The following is an 18,043-nucleotide window of genomic DNA, read 5'->3' as shown; positions in this document are numbered from 1 at the left end:
CCTGCCCTGGAGGATGCAGAAGGAATAAGAAAAAACCCACATACATCAAACATGCCATCCTTTAAGAATCTTACATTTAAAAGTTTTCTTCAGGAAATCCCCTTGCTGCTTTATAATTTAATTTATTTTGTATCTTTCTTTTGTGTCTATCATTCCTCCACTGGAGTAACAGGTTCTGTTGACCAGTTTAATTATGTGACTTCTTAATTGTGCCCAAATAACAAAGTGTTGCAATAGTGAAAAGCCAGTGCATGCCTGAGTTATATGCAGCAAAATGAATCGTTTGATCTTTACTTACAGATAAAGATTCAAAAGAGGAAGGAAAATAGGTTGCTCTGGTTTCCCCTTCTTCACTAACATTAAATACCTGCTTTCTTTTAAAAATATTCTCCATAAAGTATGTACTCAAATTTATTTTTTTTTTTCCCCCTAATAGTAGCCTATTACTGACATAGGAAGATCATAACACCACAGATCCTGTGTGAGCACCAAATAACTTTGTAGGTAAGGCACTTCTCAAATAACCTTTTTTTTGCCATTATGTCAAGACTCATGTACTGGACAAGAGTTAAACCCTGCAAGCAAGCCCAAGCCATTTCATTAACAGCTGAGAAAGGTCTCAATTTACAATTAAGATCTTCCAGAGGCTAATGGAGGGGCACTAATAAAGCCAAAGCATTACGTCCTGCGCTGACTTTTCCAAAGACAAACCAGAAGAAAAAAAAAAACAACAAACCAAAACACAAAAACCCAATACCCTGTCTCCCTCTAACTCAAAACAGGTACAAATAACATAAAGTGACAACAGAGTCTAAGTTAAGCTTTAGCAACGTACCCCCAAAAGTGCTCAATGATTCACTTCGGATTTTATTTGCCACTTCTAGTTTTTCCCTTTTAAAACAGATTATGGGTTGTCTTTCTACAGTGGTGATGATATTAAATGGCAACAGTAATTACTCATTTGCTAACAAAAGAGACAAAGATGATTCTGTGATCTATGTTGCAGACACCCTACAATATATCCTTTCATCCTATAATCTTTTAAAAGAATTGTCTCTTCATCATCAATCCATCCAGTGGAGTTCAACAGCTATTGTAACTTCGGGAACTGAAGATTTAGGACATTAATCTTGAGATCCTACAGACAGTTATCCCTAAATGAAAACAGTTACCCCAGAAATTATTTTTTCATTGCATTTCCTTATCCCAGCTTCTATTTCACACAACTCTAAAAACTACCTTAAGCCACAGTCTGAGTGGGAAATACAACTTACATCTCTGCTGAAGAGTCCAATCCACAGTGGGTAATTATGAAGGGCAGCTTGAACAGCTAGAAAAGCCTGCTGGAACTGATCTGTGATGCTAACCAGTTGCATCTTGTTATTTATGCATGCAGCCATTGCATCATTCCAGGATAAATTCTTTGGAATTACCATGTATTGAACATTCTGATAGCTCAATGTTTCATTAAGGACTTGCTCTGTCTGGTTATCAGCAGTTCCTATACCTAAGAAAGAAATATAGTTATTAGGTGGTTAAACACTGGAATACATTTTAAAATTCCAATTACTCTGTAACAAACAGAAAAACCTGTTTGAATTCCCCCCAGGGAAAAAAAAAATAGACAATAGATTAAGCTAATAATTATACTTAGAAACAAATATATTTGACCCTTTAAATAGAGAATACATAAAATATAAGGATTATTTTCAGCCAATCTATTTTTATGTATCTTTCAGCTTAGGTTCACATCTTATGTTTGCTATTTTTAGCTAACTGCTAAATAACATTAAACATTCTATTTATTGAATTAAAAACATATTCTATAATTTTAAATATATGAATGGGAGAGAGCAACTGCTCTCTGCTACAATATAGCAACAGCTAAACTTGACTCGTTTATCCCTGTGGAGCCTGTCGATCTATGCTTATGTGAATCTAATGGGCCACAAAACTTGTCTATGAAGATCTTACAGTGTACAGCACAGTCTCAGAATTCCTAACTGCCATCCATGAGTACAGTGGGAATTCATTTTGCTTCCACATGAGCTTAACTAATTGCAGAAAATCCACCTTAGACAGGGAGAGGTATAATTCACTACTTGTGCTCTGAGCACTGAGTTATCACCAGGACTGACTGTTATCAGCATCATACTGAAGGCATACAGCTCTGCGATGCATAGCAACTGTAGTTAATAAAAGATGCAAACATTCTCATGGGTGGTAAATTAAAGTATGCAAACCTGGTAACCCCAAAAATTTTATACACAACCTAAAATAAATTGGCTTTCCAAAAGGGAGGAAAACTGACATTTAAAATATCTCAAGAAGAAGCAGCTCACTGAGAGAGGGGAGGGAAAAAAAAAATCACGCTATAAATAACAGGATATAAATGGCTGATTGATAGGCTGACAGGGCCATTTTCCAAAATTTTCCAAAACATAGGAAGACAGAAACATAATATTAATTTGATATTTACAGGCAATTTACAGCTTTCAATGGATCAGATAAGTGACAAGGCTGAAACAGATTGTCTGAAGTGGTTTGTGTCTGCTGCCAAAGGCTTTCACTTAGTAAACAGCTACAAAAAAGAACTATAGAACCAAGGGTGCCATTACACATCCAGGGGTACCAAACTGGAAAAAGTAGTACAGAAAGTGTACATTTCTGAAAGAATTGCTGGTGATTAAGGTCTCAAGAAGTTCTGCAAATCACAATCATGCCAAGATTTCCAAGGAACTTGAATCGACTTTTTTCCCTAGGATAAAGCCCTAGGCAACCTGGACTCTCACAAAGCTGTCCCGGCACTCTGCTGAGGTCCCTTCCATCCTGATTCATCCTTAGATCCCTAATACAATGATGATGGAACACCAGACCGTACCAGGACACATTCTCTGGCAGTCTAAAAACACTTCTCATTATACTTTCTACAGCTGTGGCTGGGAAGAAGTGCTTAGTATTTTAGTCAGCCCAGACTAATAATACGTTGATCTACACAGATATGTTGTCGACCTCTGATTAATAAAAATCCCCTTTTTTAATTTTTATGACTACATCTTCCATCTAGACTTCTAACTGGGACACTTGGAATTCCTGAGGTGTTTGGCACTGAAATAAAGAAGAATTTTTGTGTTAAATGGCAGGGGGAAAGCTCTTTGCCTATTTGAGAATGGAGAAGGTGGGCGTATTCTTGGGTGTTTTGTACCAGCTGTTTTGTTGTTGTTTTGTTTCTTTGGGTTTTTGTTTTAGAAGATAGCATGTTAATTACTTAAAAGGATTATTTACATAGAGGAACATACTCAGAAGTGAGCATGCTGAACATTAGCCCATAGCAGTAGTTAAATGTGTATAATAGCTATATGCGTTTGATCCAGTTCCAGTAATTGGTATCAACCAATCCACATAGCTACATCAGAACTGTATTTTTAATTCAGATTAAGAAAACCCACTCATGCCAAGGAATCTGTATGAATTTAGGGAAAGCTGCATCACTCCAAATTATCACTCTTCATGTATGCCCTCAAGGTTTGCTCTGGGGAGATCAATTTCAATGTTATGAGTATATGATACCTCATATTCTGATAGTGCTAAAAATCACAGGGCATGTTTAAGGAGGATGGAAATATTATGAGATTCCTTCCCAGGGCTTCTTACTTTCACAGTTCTGAAGAGGAAAAAGGAGTCATTTGTTCCACCCCTTTATGTACATGACATCCATAATCACAGAACATTAAAGCCCCATCTGCTGAAGTATGGTTCCACTGAAACCACAGTTTATCTCAGGAAAACAGACTCCCTCTGAACTGGGCTATGAAAACCAAAAGGGAAAATGCTGAATGACTGATAAAATAGGTCCCAGATCATCCTCCACATTCTGCTTTTCCAAAATTTACCTACTCATTCTCTACAAGAACGTTGCTCCTCAAGTGCAACAATTTACATGCATTAAAAGGTCTCCTGGTACAGGGTCTTAACTGCAAACTCTGCCTGTATTTTGACTCTTCAGACTCACCGATAGGCCGCTGGCATATACCCAGGAAGTGCTTGTCAGCACAAGCAGTGAAATTCCATGTTCCAACATACTGTGATTTGGCATCATTGAGGATTACACCACACTGATTGTTAAATTCTTCATCAAAAAGCTGAAAACCAGAAATATGCTCAGCAGACTCAAATAAGGCATAAACATACTTGTATAGAGAAGGTGAAGTAACACGAGGCTAGGAGAACCTGAGCTGTCTGAACTTGTTTAAGAAGTTTCAAAGGAGTGGTGCAATACAGCTTACCTATTTTACAAACACTACCAGATGCCCAGACTCAAAAAGAATTCATAAGTTAAATATAGGGGAGAATAAAAAAAAAAAATAAATTATTTAATACTTAAATCTTGTTTGCTGATGTGGTTTGATTACATTTATTATGCTTCACCTTGGGTAAAGCAGCGAGCAAAATATCGATGTATAATAGTTTACAGGTTCTTTCTAAGTGTAACTGAATCAAGAATTATTGATTACATCTTTCTGATGACTGTTTTCATGTAGTCTTTAAATTGAAAATAGAAGTTCCAGAAGAGCCATTACATAGTTATTTCAGCTTTTTTCCTTCAGTGTTTTGTATCTCAGTTCAGAAGTTGCCATCCAGATAAAGGCAAACAGAACTCTATTACTGTCAGTCACCTTCTTTGCCAATTAAAACTACTAACTGAGGGATTTGGACTGTTATGTATTTTTTGCCCCCCCCCTTTTTTTTGATACTGTCAATGTTCCAAATGTCATTACTCAATAGTCAAGAGAAGTCAAAAATCAGAACTTACGTCCAGTGGAATTTTCCTTAATCTTCCTGTCAGGAGTGGGTGAAAGTTACTATACAACAGTCTACTTTCATCTATCCATTTGTTTTCCCTTGTGCTGAACAGAAACTGCAAACCAATCCAAATATCTTTTGGCATACCAGGAAGCAAGGACGTTATATAATCTGTTGGGCAGAACAGTAAATGTACATATTGTGGTTCAGACAACAACAGTAAACATATGAAAAAACACTTCACATAAATAAGATAATGCACCCCCATTTGTATTAACTTAATTTTCCCAGCCCTTTATGATTGCCAAATGCTTATCATCCCTTCTTTCCACTAGATAACACCTCTCATGTTGATTTTATCTGAAAGGAGCAGACTACTGGTATTTGTCCTCTAAATTCTCAGCTGAGCAGCAGGTAGTGGATTTGACCTGTTTCTCTGCCCACTACTTTATATTCTTGCACCTACATCTGAATTTCAAAAGCTGCTTTTCCACAGGTCTTCCAGATCTTCTATTGTCTCCCTGTAGAGATAATAAAAGAGGTCCCTTCTGCCCTCCAAACTGATGGAGGAAGTTTTATCTCCCATCTTCCTCTCCTACTGCCGTATACCATAAACCAGAATAATTTTTTAGATTCTGGTGGAATTTACCCACCCCACCATCAAATAAAGTTGGACAGGACAAAGGAACTCAGGTTTAGTTGTAAAAAAATTCAGCCAGGAAAACCCTTAAACCAGACCCCTCTTAGTGGGCATTCTGGCATGAACCAATGGGCTTTGGTAACCCCCCAGGCACCAAAGGCATTCACTGAGCTTGTCTAGATTAGGAAGACAAATTGAAGCTGTGTAATTAGCTACTGCTGACATGTTTTAACTATTGCCCACATGCCTGACTAGCCTCAGCCTATTTTCTGAGCTAGACAAAGCCATTAAAGATTTACATGTCAGAGCTAGCCAGCCTCCTAATGCCACTGGGAAGAGCAGGAACAGCCTACAGAAAGAGGCACGCTTCTTTAAGAGGACTGTGCCTTCTTTTCCATATAGGTGGCCTCCACTACAGGGGGGAAAAAAACCAAACAAGAAACAACAACAAACACCAAACCAGACAAAAGATAGTACTATGTAACATTTCAGAATGGCTATGGTTTTGCAATCTTAAAAGCATCCAAGAATACTCAGGTCTCAGACAGGTATATTCCCGTATGGTTACAACCATATTCTTCCCCAATAACAGCAGCAAAAAAAAGTCCCCATTCAGCTGCTGCCTGCAGGTACGCTAGTGGCCTCCCCAGTCCACTTTCCACATTCCATCTGGCAAAAGATTATTTGCTTATAAAGAAAATATGCACTGTGGACAATGCAGAATTCCACTGAGCTACTTCAGATACACCTGAAGAGAACTATTGGTTATCTAAAAGAATATAGGTAGAAATACAGCTGCCTCATTCAGCCACTTATTGCTGAACATTACTTGCAGCCAATGTGATGAATGCATTTCTTCCTCACTGCATTTCATATTTAATTATTGACTCTATGACAGCTGAGAGGCAGGTCCCAAAGATGGAACAACTCTGTGTTTTGCAGTCCTCCTGCCTTCCATCCTCCTAGTAGTGTTCTGGAGAGCTTGCAGGTGGCTGGATTAGGCACACTGCCATATTAAGGTGCTCAGCACGCCTAGACACAGAGGGTCCTATGTGCTCGAATGGGCATTGTGTTGGCCATCTCGTTCCCACAGTCAGCTGAGCGTGTCTTGGAAGTAGCTCTTGAGGTGGTTTTCACAGTGCAAAGTCTACAGTCTCAGTTATGTTTTAATTTGCAAAGCAAAACATGGGAATTCTTCATTCAGTGGCGACCCCTCTATCCTCATTTCTTAGTGAAAGGTTTTACAAGTTTTTCTTTTTATAACAGGTTAAGATTATATAGAGAAGCTGTTTTTCAGACTGGCTCAAATGTTCACCGACTGCATTTCCATGGTATGTTCCAGTGATGCAAACAACAACAGACAACACATTTTTAACTGGTCTTGGATTTTTAGAATGCTCCCAGTATGCCTGTAGTTAACCAAGTGATTTTATGCTCAAGTTCTTAAACAGAACTATAATGAATTTGGAAGAGAAGCTGCATACTGAAAGTGCCCCCAGTTTACCATCATACCTTGCTCAGCCTGATTTGAGATAGATGGAAGAGAGCCTCCAAAAGTTACACACTTTTCATTAGCTGCATTAAATGTTAAATATTCAGCTTTCATCTTTAGAAAACACTGCAAAATAAACATAATGAAACCGATTTTCATCATACCATTGTTTCCTAAGAAATAACTCATAAGAAAAGGCTCTTAAACCAACTCTAAAAACTTAATTTCTCATTTCCTGCAATAACATGTAATTATTTTTCTCAGAAAGCAAGTGAACTGATAAAACCTGCATGCATTTCTTATTAGATTCAATAGAACAGCTAAATAATAAAATTATGAATAATCCCACTGACTAACTCCTCATTCACGGAGGACTAGAATTCAGTAATTTTTAATTGGCTACATCAGGAACATGTACTATTTTAAGAATGAGAATTCATACATGAACAGTAAAGTCAGACAGGGTTGGGCTTGGAACCTGTATTGCAAAGCTTTATCTTTTGGGAGAAACTACATGGGAACTCAAAAGATATATTCTGCAATGATGTGAAATAAATTTGCAAACCTTGACACAATGTAATGTGTAGATCTGATGCGCTCTCCTTGTTCTGTACAGAATACTGGTGGGCCAAATAACAGGAATCAGTCTCACTAAGACTTTAGATGACTGCCTTAAAACATAGTACTGAAATATACTATACTGTGGCTTTTGACCTCTGTTGGTTCATTCTTTAAAGGTGCCTCTAATTTTTAAGTGGATTAAGTCCTTAAGGTAACTTAGGAAGCCCAGTGTCTGCCAGCTTGCTGCCTATTATTACTCAGTGAGAGAATCAAGACCCTTCTCCCACAGAAACCTCATCCTCTCCCTTTCTAATGCTTCTCTTCCTTCAAAGCAGAATCCAAGATTAGACAATACAACCAATGTTCTTGGAGCTAAACATATGGTGATGGAAAGCAAAAAACCTGAAAATTCCTGCTTTGAAATTAAGAAACCATCAATCCTGAATAAGGCACAGAGAAGCAGGGGAGATTATTTTAATTACTGCATATAGTTTTCAAAAGCCACCTCCCAGTCCACTCCTGAATACAGGGGCTACCTTCCTCACCTCTTTCAGCACGGCACTCCAGCTTACTGGGCTACTAAAAAAAGGTAAGGATTATTTGTTCTGTAGTATCTCTATACCTTATTCCGGAACCGATGCCAACCTTTAGGGCAACCTCCTCTGACTGGGCGGTAACTGGGATCATGTTTCTCTAGTAAGGAGGCATTATTTTTTTCACAGATGAAGGGCAGTTTCACATTACAGTTAACTGGGTAGTCTGCAAAAAAATAGGTTTCAAGAACAGTTATGGTAATGCCCATCACGCTTCAATTGCCATCCACACTTTATGACATTACAAAGACCAATCTGAAGCAAAGTCCTTTTCAGTGCAACCACAGTATTATGTAATCTAAACCATTAAAAGTAACAGTAGGACAAAAGACAAACATTAATGATTTATACCAGACAGTAATATAACATTCCTAAAGATCCAAAGTCTCATCCCTTGTTTCCAGTAGTAACACTTCATAGAGGCAGAGATAACTTCAAACAGAAAAATCATGAAATAAGATTTTGAATGTGAGGACTAATCTCGTATTCTGGCATAGAGGGTATGTGACCTAAAGGTCACTAAAGCCAAAAGGAATCCTTTAACATCCATATGGAGAGTGTCTGGCCTGTACTGCCTTATATGACTCCTACAGTAACTGGACTGGCTTCCTAGTCAAGACCAATTTTTGGCTAATAGGAATGAAAGCAGGTCAGCAGCGTACAACAGAATAATGGGGAAAATGTGCTTTAAACTGGAAATGGTAGTAGACAGGAGGAACTATCTGTTATCCAGGGGTTATACATCTTCCCCAATATAAAACGGTGTTGGAAAAATGAAATTAGAAGCTTCAAGGAGGCATTTCCATTACTTTGTGTACCTCTTCCAGTATGACTCCACTACTTAATGAAATTTGCATCTCCAGATGCACATGCAGTGGCAAGTATTCAGTCAAGCTCCTCTAACTAACACAACTCTAAGACTTAATTCCCAGAGCTCAGAGTATGTAGCATAAATATAAAAAGGTGACTATAAAAACCAGATTTCACCTAATTAATTTATGTCACAAAAAGAGCGACAATCAATCATAAAAATTTGTCATTTGCATTCAACATCTGGTCAGCAAGAAATATTATCATGGCATCTACTGTCATAAAGAAGAAATAAATTATTCAAAATTCAAGTAGATCATCATCAAGAAGTCATTCACAATATCAATTTGCATTCAATGTAAGAGTTTGGGCAGAACAGTAATGACTTTTTTTAAAAAAAATTAAATATAATAATGACAGAGAAGGGTGAAAAAATAAGAACACCTTACCTCTATACCAGTTCTTTCTAGAAACATACCAGCAATCCCTCAGAAATCGATCATGGAAGCGTGGAAATAACTGTAAACTGGATACAAACATTTCAGAGTCAGTCTCCAATCCAATGTGATCTTCAAGTGGAAACTCTGATAGCAACAGAGTCAGTGCAAACAAAAATTTGGGCTGGTAACTGTTTCTAGGAGATGCCCTACAACACTGGAAAGGACAGAGTGGGGAAAAACTAGACCAGGAACAAATATGTGACAGCTTCAGTAGTTATGGACCTTGCTCAAATTAACTGTATTGAAGAGATGTGAAGAACAAGGGTAAGAAGTTATTTATCACTGGCACATTGTCAGGACAAGTGAGGAAAGTGGACAATGGCCTCTGTTTTATTTTCAAAGTAGTATATTGCTATAGTATTTTGGCAAGTGAAGAATTTTCCTTGTAAGAAGCCCACGATTTCTTGCTGCAGCCGTGAATGGCAGGATGCAAATTTTGCTGTGAGTCATCTTAGCTCTACAGGGCTATACTATAAGCCCTCCAAGATTTCAGTACTTCCTAACTAGAAGTGTGATGTCTTAAACCAATTTTGCATTCCCTGTTCTCAAGTATTTCTCAGATGACCTCAGAGCCAACAGACAGGGTTTTTTTCAGATTCTTTTTTTTTTTTCCCACTTCCCCAATTATAACAGAACACAGAAGTGAGCTTCAAAATCCAATACAAGCATTTTAAAGATCAATGGAATATATTAGCTATTAGGACCATAGATGTCAAGGATTCACATGACAAAACTAAGATGTCAAAGCCCAACAACCTGAAATCTAGAGGGTCTGGTAGATACACAAGAAATTGATTATATATTCATTTATTATTAACTTATTATGAATTAAAAATTTGATTGTGATAACGCTTGTAAAGGGAACAGAACTCAGAATCTGGCAGGTAATTAAAATATTTCAATTATATTTTGGAATATACGCACTTTCTAATTGTACACACATACTATCTTAACCACTGTTTGCTTTGCCTGAGCATAACACAGTTCTGCTCTCTCTGTTTTAGGTACTCTATTGTCTAAGTTTAGCATGGCAAGAATAGGTGCAAATACATGTGAACAAAAGTGGCGAACAGTGGCCACTGAATAATGCTGTATTGTTTTCTAGCTTAGAAAAAGTAACAAATTTGGGAATAAAATATTTTCCTTTGGAAACTATTCCAGTTAACTACATTTGTAAAAAGCGCATTAAAAAAAGCTTACAATAAAGCATCCCATAACTATTCTACATACGGTGAATGATAGCTGTAGCCATAATCAATAAACTTCAGCCACCACTTCTGTTCGCTGTTTGATAACTGTGGAAATAAAGAACAAAAAAACCCAGTATTTTACAACCCATAGAGAAAGAGCTCCAGACTCTACCAAGGATAAACCAATGACAAAACTAATTTTGATTAAAACATTTGTAAAATGTGCAGGAATGACTAATCTTCAGCAACAGGAAAGGATACAGTTCAAGACTGATACACCGAGTAGATGGACCCCCTGCACCTACTAGAAAAAAAAGCCCACATTTTCCAATGGACTGGATAGAGCTACAGGAAATCTTGCAGCACTGTCTTAAGTATGTGCTAGATACATCATTCCTGCAAAATTCATAGCAGGAACTCTACCAGATGACCAGGACATAGCTGCAAGCTGCCTAAACCTGATGTAGTTCCACAGGACCTTCCTTCCTTCCGCAGAATAATCCTGTTCTTCCAGCAGATCCTAACAATGAATAGTTAACGAAAGGCTAGAGATTTAGGAGGTCAAATCCTCAATTTCTCTTGCCTTCTAATTTCTCTTTCCAGATTAACTTCTTGTCAGGAGAAATTTCATAAAGAGAGTTTGCAAGTTGCTAATTTCAGGAAGTATTGTTTCACAAGCAGTAGCACTGAAGAAAGGTAGTAACAGAGGTGCGGAAACTTGAAATGTCTTAGTAAGATTCCCTAAAAGAATGTACTTTCATGCTATGAACTCCACCAAACCACTTTCAGTAAATGCTCTCAGACCACCACACATTTCTATCTAAATTCTCCCATTAGGTGAAAAATGATGTGCTGTCCCATGCATAAAATTAAGAACTGGCACAATTGTTAGTGAAGTATTTGCAGACAATGGGATGCTTACATGGTGCTCCTATTATGACACTTTCTCTCCATCTGGAGGTGAGTTTCTTTCTCCATGTTATTAAGGCTACCTTAAATTTTAAAAAATTATTTTACAAAGCTGACATAAAAAAAAATCTCTTTCAACTCCTCTTTTCTTTTTAAGTACAATTAAAAACTATTAAGGCCAAGAGGAAAAAGAAAGAAATTAAGGATTAACATTTTCTTATACTAGAAAAACTGGCAAGAAAATTTCCCCATAGTGGAAAGTATCTGTTAGACAGATTACACCTCCTTACCTTTTCTATTTGAGATAGTATTGTCCTGAGTTTTGGGTAAGACTCCACAGAGGCTAAATCACTATCATTTTTTTGACAGTAGAAAATAGCTTCCTGGAAGCTCAGGTTTTTATCTGGTACAAACCACAGCTCTGCTCCATCAACAACAACTGGGGCTCCATGAATTCCTATTTCATCTATGGAGAAGAAATACCACACACACAAGAAATATATTATGAAAAACTCATTCTTTTCTTTTTCTGAATGTAACAGGAAATTTCAGCTTGACACTGGGAAGAGCCAACACGCTTTCTTGCATTCTGAGATCTCTCAGAATCAAATTCTATCAGTCATGACCTGGTATTAAACAGGCATTACAGTAGTAATATAACAAAACTAATAAAAGATATAGAGCATTAACAACTATATACACATAGTGGAAGAATACACAAAAAGTCCATTTACCTGGTATGTACCACTCGGGTGTCTTTGGAGTGCTACCTATCCAGAGGGAAAAAAGGAAAGTTACTTCAAGTTCACCTTCTAACAAGACTGGTCACTAGTAATGGAAGTGATGTATTGTACTCATGCTTCTCAGTATGCATGATGGAAAAAATAAAAGAAGGAAATCATACACAGGTTTAATAGTTTAAAATAAACTCATGTAAAACTAATGGGAGTTTTGCATACCTCAGTCTTAAACAACTGTGGCTTTTTTTCTCCCAAGCAGAATACAAGCATCAAAGTATCTCCCCACAACAAAGGAGTTTCATCCCCTAAAATGTCTTTTAATGAACAACCAAGTTGTAAAAAGCCTACTGGATTACAGCACTTTTCATACCACATAGAAAAACCTGGATCTGTGCAGATATGCCACGCCATGCCATTCTTTTGTATTCCCACTCCTCTGTCTCACTGCAATGAGGAGCTAGTACACCAGTATTGTCAGAAGGCAATTAATTCACCTAAGGTTGAAGCAAACTGTACACCCAAGACATCTGTGGTCATATAGTTACAAATATCACTACGAAATATTAAGTCCACAAATGCTGCAACTCAGTGCCTTATATCACCTGACCTAATAAGAAACCACTTCTCACTTCACGGGACAAGAAAGAATATGGAAGCACTGATACTGCAGCCTCTTCATGGTCACTTTCTGATATATCTTTGAATATTTTAAGTGCACATCTGTTTGTATGTGACGTAAGCGAGACACCTCATGTACTGACCTCTTAACAGTTCAGAAAGGAAATGATAAAATATTGTTTGCAAACTTTCTGTTATTGGGCAACAATGGTAACTCAGTGGTAATAAATAATTAACTCTTTAGTAGGAACAAATGGATGTAACTGCAGTTTACCTTTTGTTATCTGGCAGACCCATTCAAGTTTAGCTTCACAATCAAAAGGCTTGAAGTAAAATTCCAGGTCTCTGCCTTCATGGAAATAAAATCTCCAAAATGATCTCCGTGAAAACTGAGAGGTCTGTATAAAAGTAAAAACAGAGAACTGAGTTAGCATGGCACAGGCCTCTGAAACATGAAATGAAACTGGATTAAAAAGGTACTTTAGCAAAGTCAGTATATTTTACTGGGGTTTTAGTCCTGCAATTTATTTTGCAAAAAATGAGCAGATACAACTCTTCAACTATAATTCTCCATGCTAGCACACTTTGTGAAACAATTAGGTAGAAGGCTTAAGGTCAGTCTATATACACAATTCTCTTCTTGCAATGTTGTTTCTTTGCTTTTTTGTAGCACACAGGATCTCATCAATGCTTATTATTGAATTATTTGTTGCAACTTGTTTCCCTGAAATTATTCTAATTTCTGCTCAAAAGAAGCAATCATATGGAAGCAATCATATCTGGAATACTGTGTCCAGTTCTGGGCCCCACAGTTCAAGAAGGACAGGGAACTGCTTGAGAGAGTCCAGCACAGAGCCACAAAGATGATTAAGGGAGTGGAGCATCTCCCTTATGAGGAAAGGCTGAGGGAGCTGGGGCTCTTTAGCTTGGAGAAGAGGAGAGTGAGGGGTGACCTTATTCATGTTTATAAATACGTAAAGGGCGAATGTCATGAGGATGGAGCCAGGCTCTTCTCAGTGATGTCCAATGGTAGGACAAGGGGCAATGGGTGTGAGCTGGAACACAGGAGGTTCCGCTTAAACTTGAGAAGAAACTTCTTTACAGTGAGGGTGACAGAGCACTGGAACAGGCTGCCCAGGGAGGTCTCTTTCTGGAGACATTCAAGACCTGCCTGGATGCCTTCCTGTGTGATCTCACTTCAGCAGTCAACCTAAATTAAATATACAGTTGGAAAAAGTATTTTTTCCAAGTAGTTCCATGTGAAAATATGCATGCTGTTATTAAAAACTTTGAAACTAACCTTTAATGCAGCACAGTCTCTTGTATCATATTCATCTTCCAGATAATCGAGTGGCATAACAACACTAGTTACCTACAGGATGGACAGGATGAAAGAATCATTATTTTACGACTATTTTTGCTATGGTAACCTCCAGAGATAACCATTCAAACCTGGCATCCCATTATGTTTATCACTATTAAAATATATGTTAAATGGCAGTTATTGGATCAGTTTTAAGTCTGCATACCTGTTATTACGGGGGGTGGAGGGGGTGGGGAGGGAAAGAACTCACAATTTCAGGCAAATAAATAAATTACAGTGTGGAAGATATTTTTGGAGAAGTCTGACATATCAAGGAGATGAACTGATAAACCCTCCTCTCTGTTGTGTCATGAAGACATCTTGTTCTCTCCACCAGCTCTTAGATGTTTACTACTATAATTCTGTTAAAATATTTTAATGCAATACAGAAATCAAGTTAACCTTATTAATGATATATACGTTTTTAATTGGAAATCTGCCTGGATGGCAGCTCTTAAGTGCACAATCTTCTTCCGAATTATTAATCTGTTAAAGGACCTGCCATATTTTAATTAAAATATTTATCAATTTACTTTCAACCCAGTCCAAGCTGAAACAAATCAGGACATGACGTTTCCTCGTTAAAAGTTAACTTACAGGTTTATCATCACTCCATTGCCAGGTTCCCAAAGAATCTGGACTCCTTTTATTCATTCCAATCCATACCCATCTGTCATTGCTGTAAATAAACAAGATGAAATCTTAAGCCAAGTATATGGCTCAGCTCATTTAACAGAAAGTCTGACCTATGTGATGGCATTACTTAGGATCAAGTAGCAAAAACAAAGGTTTACTACTTCAAGTTGTAGCATTTCAAAGCACACTTTTCTTTAAGATCTGTATGTTGTCTTTCCCTGACCATAGAGAAAAATAACAAAATCAGATAATTCCTTTGTTCACTGCATCACCACTTCATCAGTTGTCACTTGATATAAACATCTCTTTTCTACACTTCGTCTAGAATCACACATACAGTGTTTATTTGGCTTGCTTCCCTTGTTCTTGTCCACCTCAGGTCGTCTTTCTCTACACCATCAGTTCAAATATACTCTTTCTCAAATCACATGAAAAATTCTACTCATACAGAATAACGGGCTGCATATTCCCCTTAAGTTTGTCAGCGATATAAACAAACCAAGCACAGGCACGTATTTCAATCATGCACCTTCATAAAAGAGGTCGAGATATAAATAAACACATAACACCACTGACTCCAATGCTTGCATAAAAGAATGGCAATAGAAATTTTACTCCATTTTACAGGATTACAGTCAGGACTGTAGTTTTTTCTAGATTTTACTTCTTAACTTTTAAAAAATTTCAGCTATGCTCCAAGACACAAAGTTGCCCCGCAAAATTGGGTTACAATGTAAATATTTAAATTTGCAGTAACAGCCTTTACCATACTCTTTACTATTGCTTATGAATCTAAAGATACTATAACAAAATGAAATATGTGCTAGTTGAACTGCAAGGTAAGTTTTGTACTGCAACCCTACTTCTCAAAGTATCAATTTTGTGCTAAATACTGAAGTCTATGATAATTCACTCCAATCCACTACCCTGCCCAAGAAAGATAACAGACACTTCTCTCAATGACAGTATCAGCTGGAAGCAGCAGAGGGGAGAAAGACCATGAGTTTTATATGAAATCACTGGCTATGTGAAACCCTACTGCAACAGAGCTGTGGAAAAGGCACTCTCATGAAGATGGTCTGAAAGCGATAGTAAAGTACTGATGCCCTGGTACAGGGCTCCTGTAAAACTGTACCAGGAGCGCTGTTCCTTAAATCTGTGTTGTACCAAAAATGGAGAAGGAATACGGGAGGAAATGAGAGTTTAGGTTATTAACAAGAATTAAGGATTTTCTTGTCTAGCCTTGACAAAGAAATACAGGGAAAGGATAGAATTTATTAGGAAACTAAACCCCCAAGAAGAGGAGCTATTTGAGCAAAAAGGATATTGCATCTGAAGGAAGCATAACTCAGAAACAAATTTAGGCTTAAAATTGGAAAGAGATGTCTGACCAGCAGAGGTCAGAGTTTGGACAAGGTTCCCAAAAGAGTACTGCTGACAAACTCAACAAAGTGATTTTAAGACAGAACTTGCAAAGTTTATGAAAATAATTTTATTACATGCAGTGATGGACTGAGACCCAGGCTTACCTGCGTAAGCAATGTTATGAAACCACGGGATAATGTTAAGAAATTCTTTGCTAAGACTGTGCCACTACCTTTCTGCACGTCACCATAAAGACACTGAATTAAGCCTGAAATGGCTGACAGCACAGCACCAACAAACAACAGCTTAGCTGCTAAGTACATGAAATCCAAGAAGGGCAACAACATTTTACTTGGTAGGGTTCCCATTAGGAAGAAAAGCGTCAGCCACCACCAAATCTCTCTCCTTTTTTTTTTTCCCCCCTCTCAACTCCAGTATTAATTTTCTGACATTGGTGTGATAGTGTGATCACACTAGTGCAACCTTACCATACTGAATAGTCTTTAGTCTTTTAACGATATCACTAAGGAGCCTTTAAAGAGCCTAAATGCCCCATATCACTCCAGAGCAAAAACTGTGAGCCAAACATTGACAGCTATCAAGCAGCTAAGTGGCTTCTGGCAATTTGCCTTTAGGATTTTATTTTTTTGTGATTGTTCTTTCCAATTATGAATCAGACATTGCTCAACCCTCCCCTCCTAATCATCACCTACAGGCTTAGTGCAGTCTAAGCGATTGATCATCACAGAGGAATATATACTAAAAAGAAAATCTGAGACACTCCTTTCAAAATAATCTGCAGTAATTACCTGAGGAACTAAAGCAATTTTTCAAAGTCTTTTAACTTGTATTTGGCTTTTATGTAATAAATTAAAAAAAAAAAAGTGTGCCAGGTCAATAATTTCTCCAGCTTATCTCCCAATTTACAATTACTGGCCTGCAAACATAACAATGTTTTCCAGCTGACTGGGCACTTACACATTAATGTACATTTTTTGCTTCTTTTGGAACTGTTCAGACATGATTATGAGTAATTCAGTAACTGCTACACTATCCTTGATAGCACTTTCAAGCTTAAGTAAAGCCTTTTGATAGCCTTCTAAAATTATACTACCACCTCATCATAGAGAAGAATTCTGCCAGCTATTTAAGACAAATATGAATTAGGAATCTCTATTGGAACCAAGCTTGCAGCAAGAAATTTGCTTGTATTTTAGGTATCTGTCCTCATTGCAAAGCATTTAAAATTCATCCTGGGGACTGGTATCAAAATGGATTTATCAGTGCCAAAGTATACTTGGAGCTAAATTCCTGAAACTGCCTTGAAAACATAGATTATCCTGAGCTTTAACCCAAAAAATAGGTGCAATTTGTGCTTTACAATGGACTGCATGCTGATTAACAACAAAGACCCTAAACCTGCAGCAATCCCTGCAGAATACTGGTGGCTTTTCTCTCACACAGATCTAAAACTTCATAAAATTCAATGTTGTGCAGGAGAGGATAAATACAGTTTAGATAAATGTAAAAGGAATATAAACCAGTATTTCTTCCAACTGCTGAAATAGAAAAAGGATTTTTTCTGTCCCCCATGTCAGCTCCAGCACAAGATTAAGAGCCTAAGTGAAGTTACTGTGGCTTGTAGTTCAACCTAGTTCTTGACAAGAGGCAACATGTGTACACCTGGGCCAACTCCCAAATGGTGCAATTTAAGGCACCATTTAATTTTAGGCAGTGCTGGCCTATAAGTATGTATGAAGCCCATTTGACCCCCTATTCTTCCCTCTGTAACAGGCTACTGCCACTAGCTGAATTCCCATTCT

General features: G+C 37.5%; 1 protein-coding gene across 1 annotated transcript in view; it reads right to left on the bottom strand.

Moving 5' to 3' along the window:
- The window catches only part of LY75 (lymphocyte antigen 75), a 43,392-nt gene that overhangs the window by 10,452 nt on the left and 14,897 nt on the right, over positions 1-18,043 (bottom strand). The window contains exons 13-24 of the mRNA XM_010164844.1: positions 14,817-14,898; positions 14,157-14,228; positions 13,131-13,254; positions 12,233-12,268; positions 11,789-11,964; positions 10,630-10,694; positions 9,349-9,425; positions 8,119-8,255; positions 6,956-7,061; positions 4,814-4,974; positions 4,013-4,142; positions 1,275-1,507 (exon numbers count right to left, since the gene is read on the bottom strand). Coding sequence (XP_010163146.1) covers positions 1,275-1,507; positions 4,013-4,142; positions 4,814-4,974; positions 6,956-7,061; positions 8,119-8,255; positions 9,349-9,425; positions 10,630-10,694; positions 11,789-11,964; positions 12,233-12,268; positions 13,131-13,254; positions 14,157-14,228; positions 14,817-14,898 — 1,399 coding nt within the window. The remainder of the gene's footprint in view (positions 1-1,274; positions 1,508-4,012; positions 4,143-4,813; positions 4,975-6,955; positions 7,062-8,118; positions 8,256-9,348; positions 9,426-10,629; positions 10,695-11,788; positions 11,965-12,232; positions 12,269-13,130; positions 13,255-14,156; positions 14,229-14,816; positions 14,899-18,043) is intronic.

The sequence above is a fragment of the Antrostomus carolinensis genome, unplaced genomic scaffold, assembly GCF_000700745.2.
Source record: "Antrostomus carolinensis isolate BGI_N321 unplaced genomic scaffold, ASM70074v2 scaffold3233, whole genome shotgun sequence".
NCBI classification, from domain to species: domain Eukaryota; kingdom Metazoa; phylum Chordata; class Aves; order Caprimulgiformes; family Caprimulgidae; genus Antrostomus; species Antrostomus carolinensis.
Note: the sequence above shows the minus strand (reverse complement) of the source record. Positions and strands in the feature narration are given on the sequence as shown.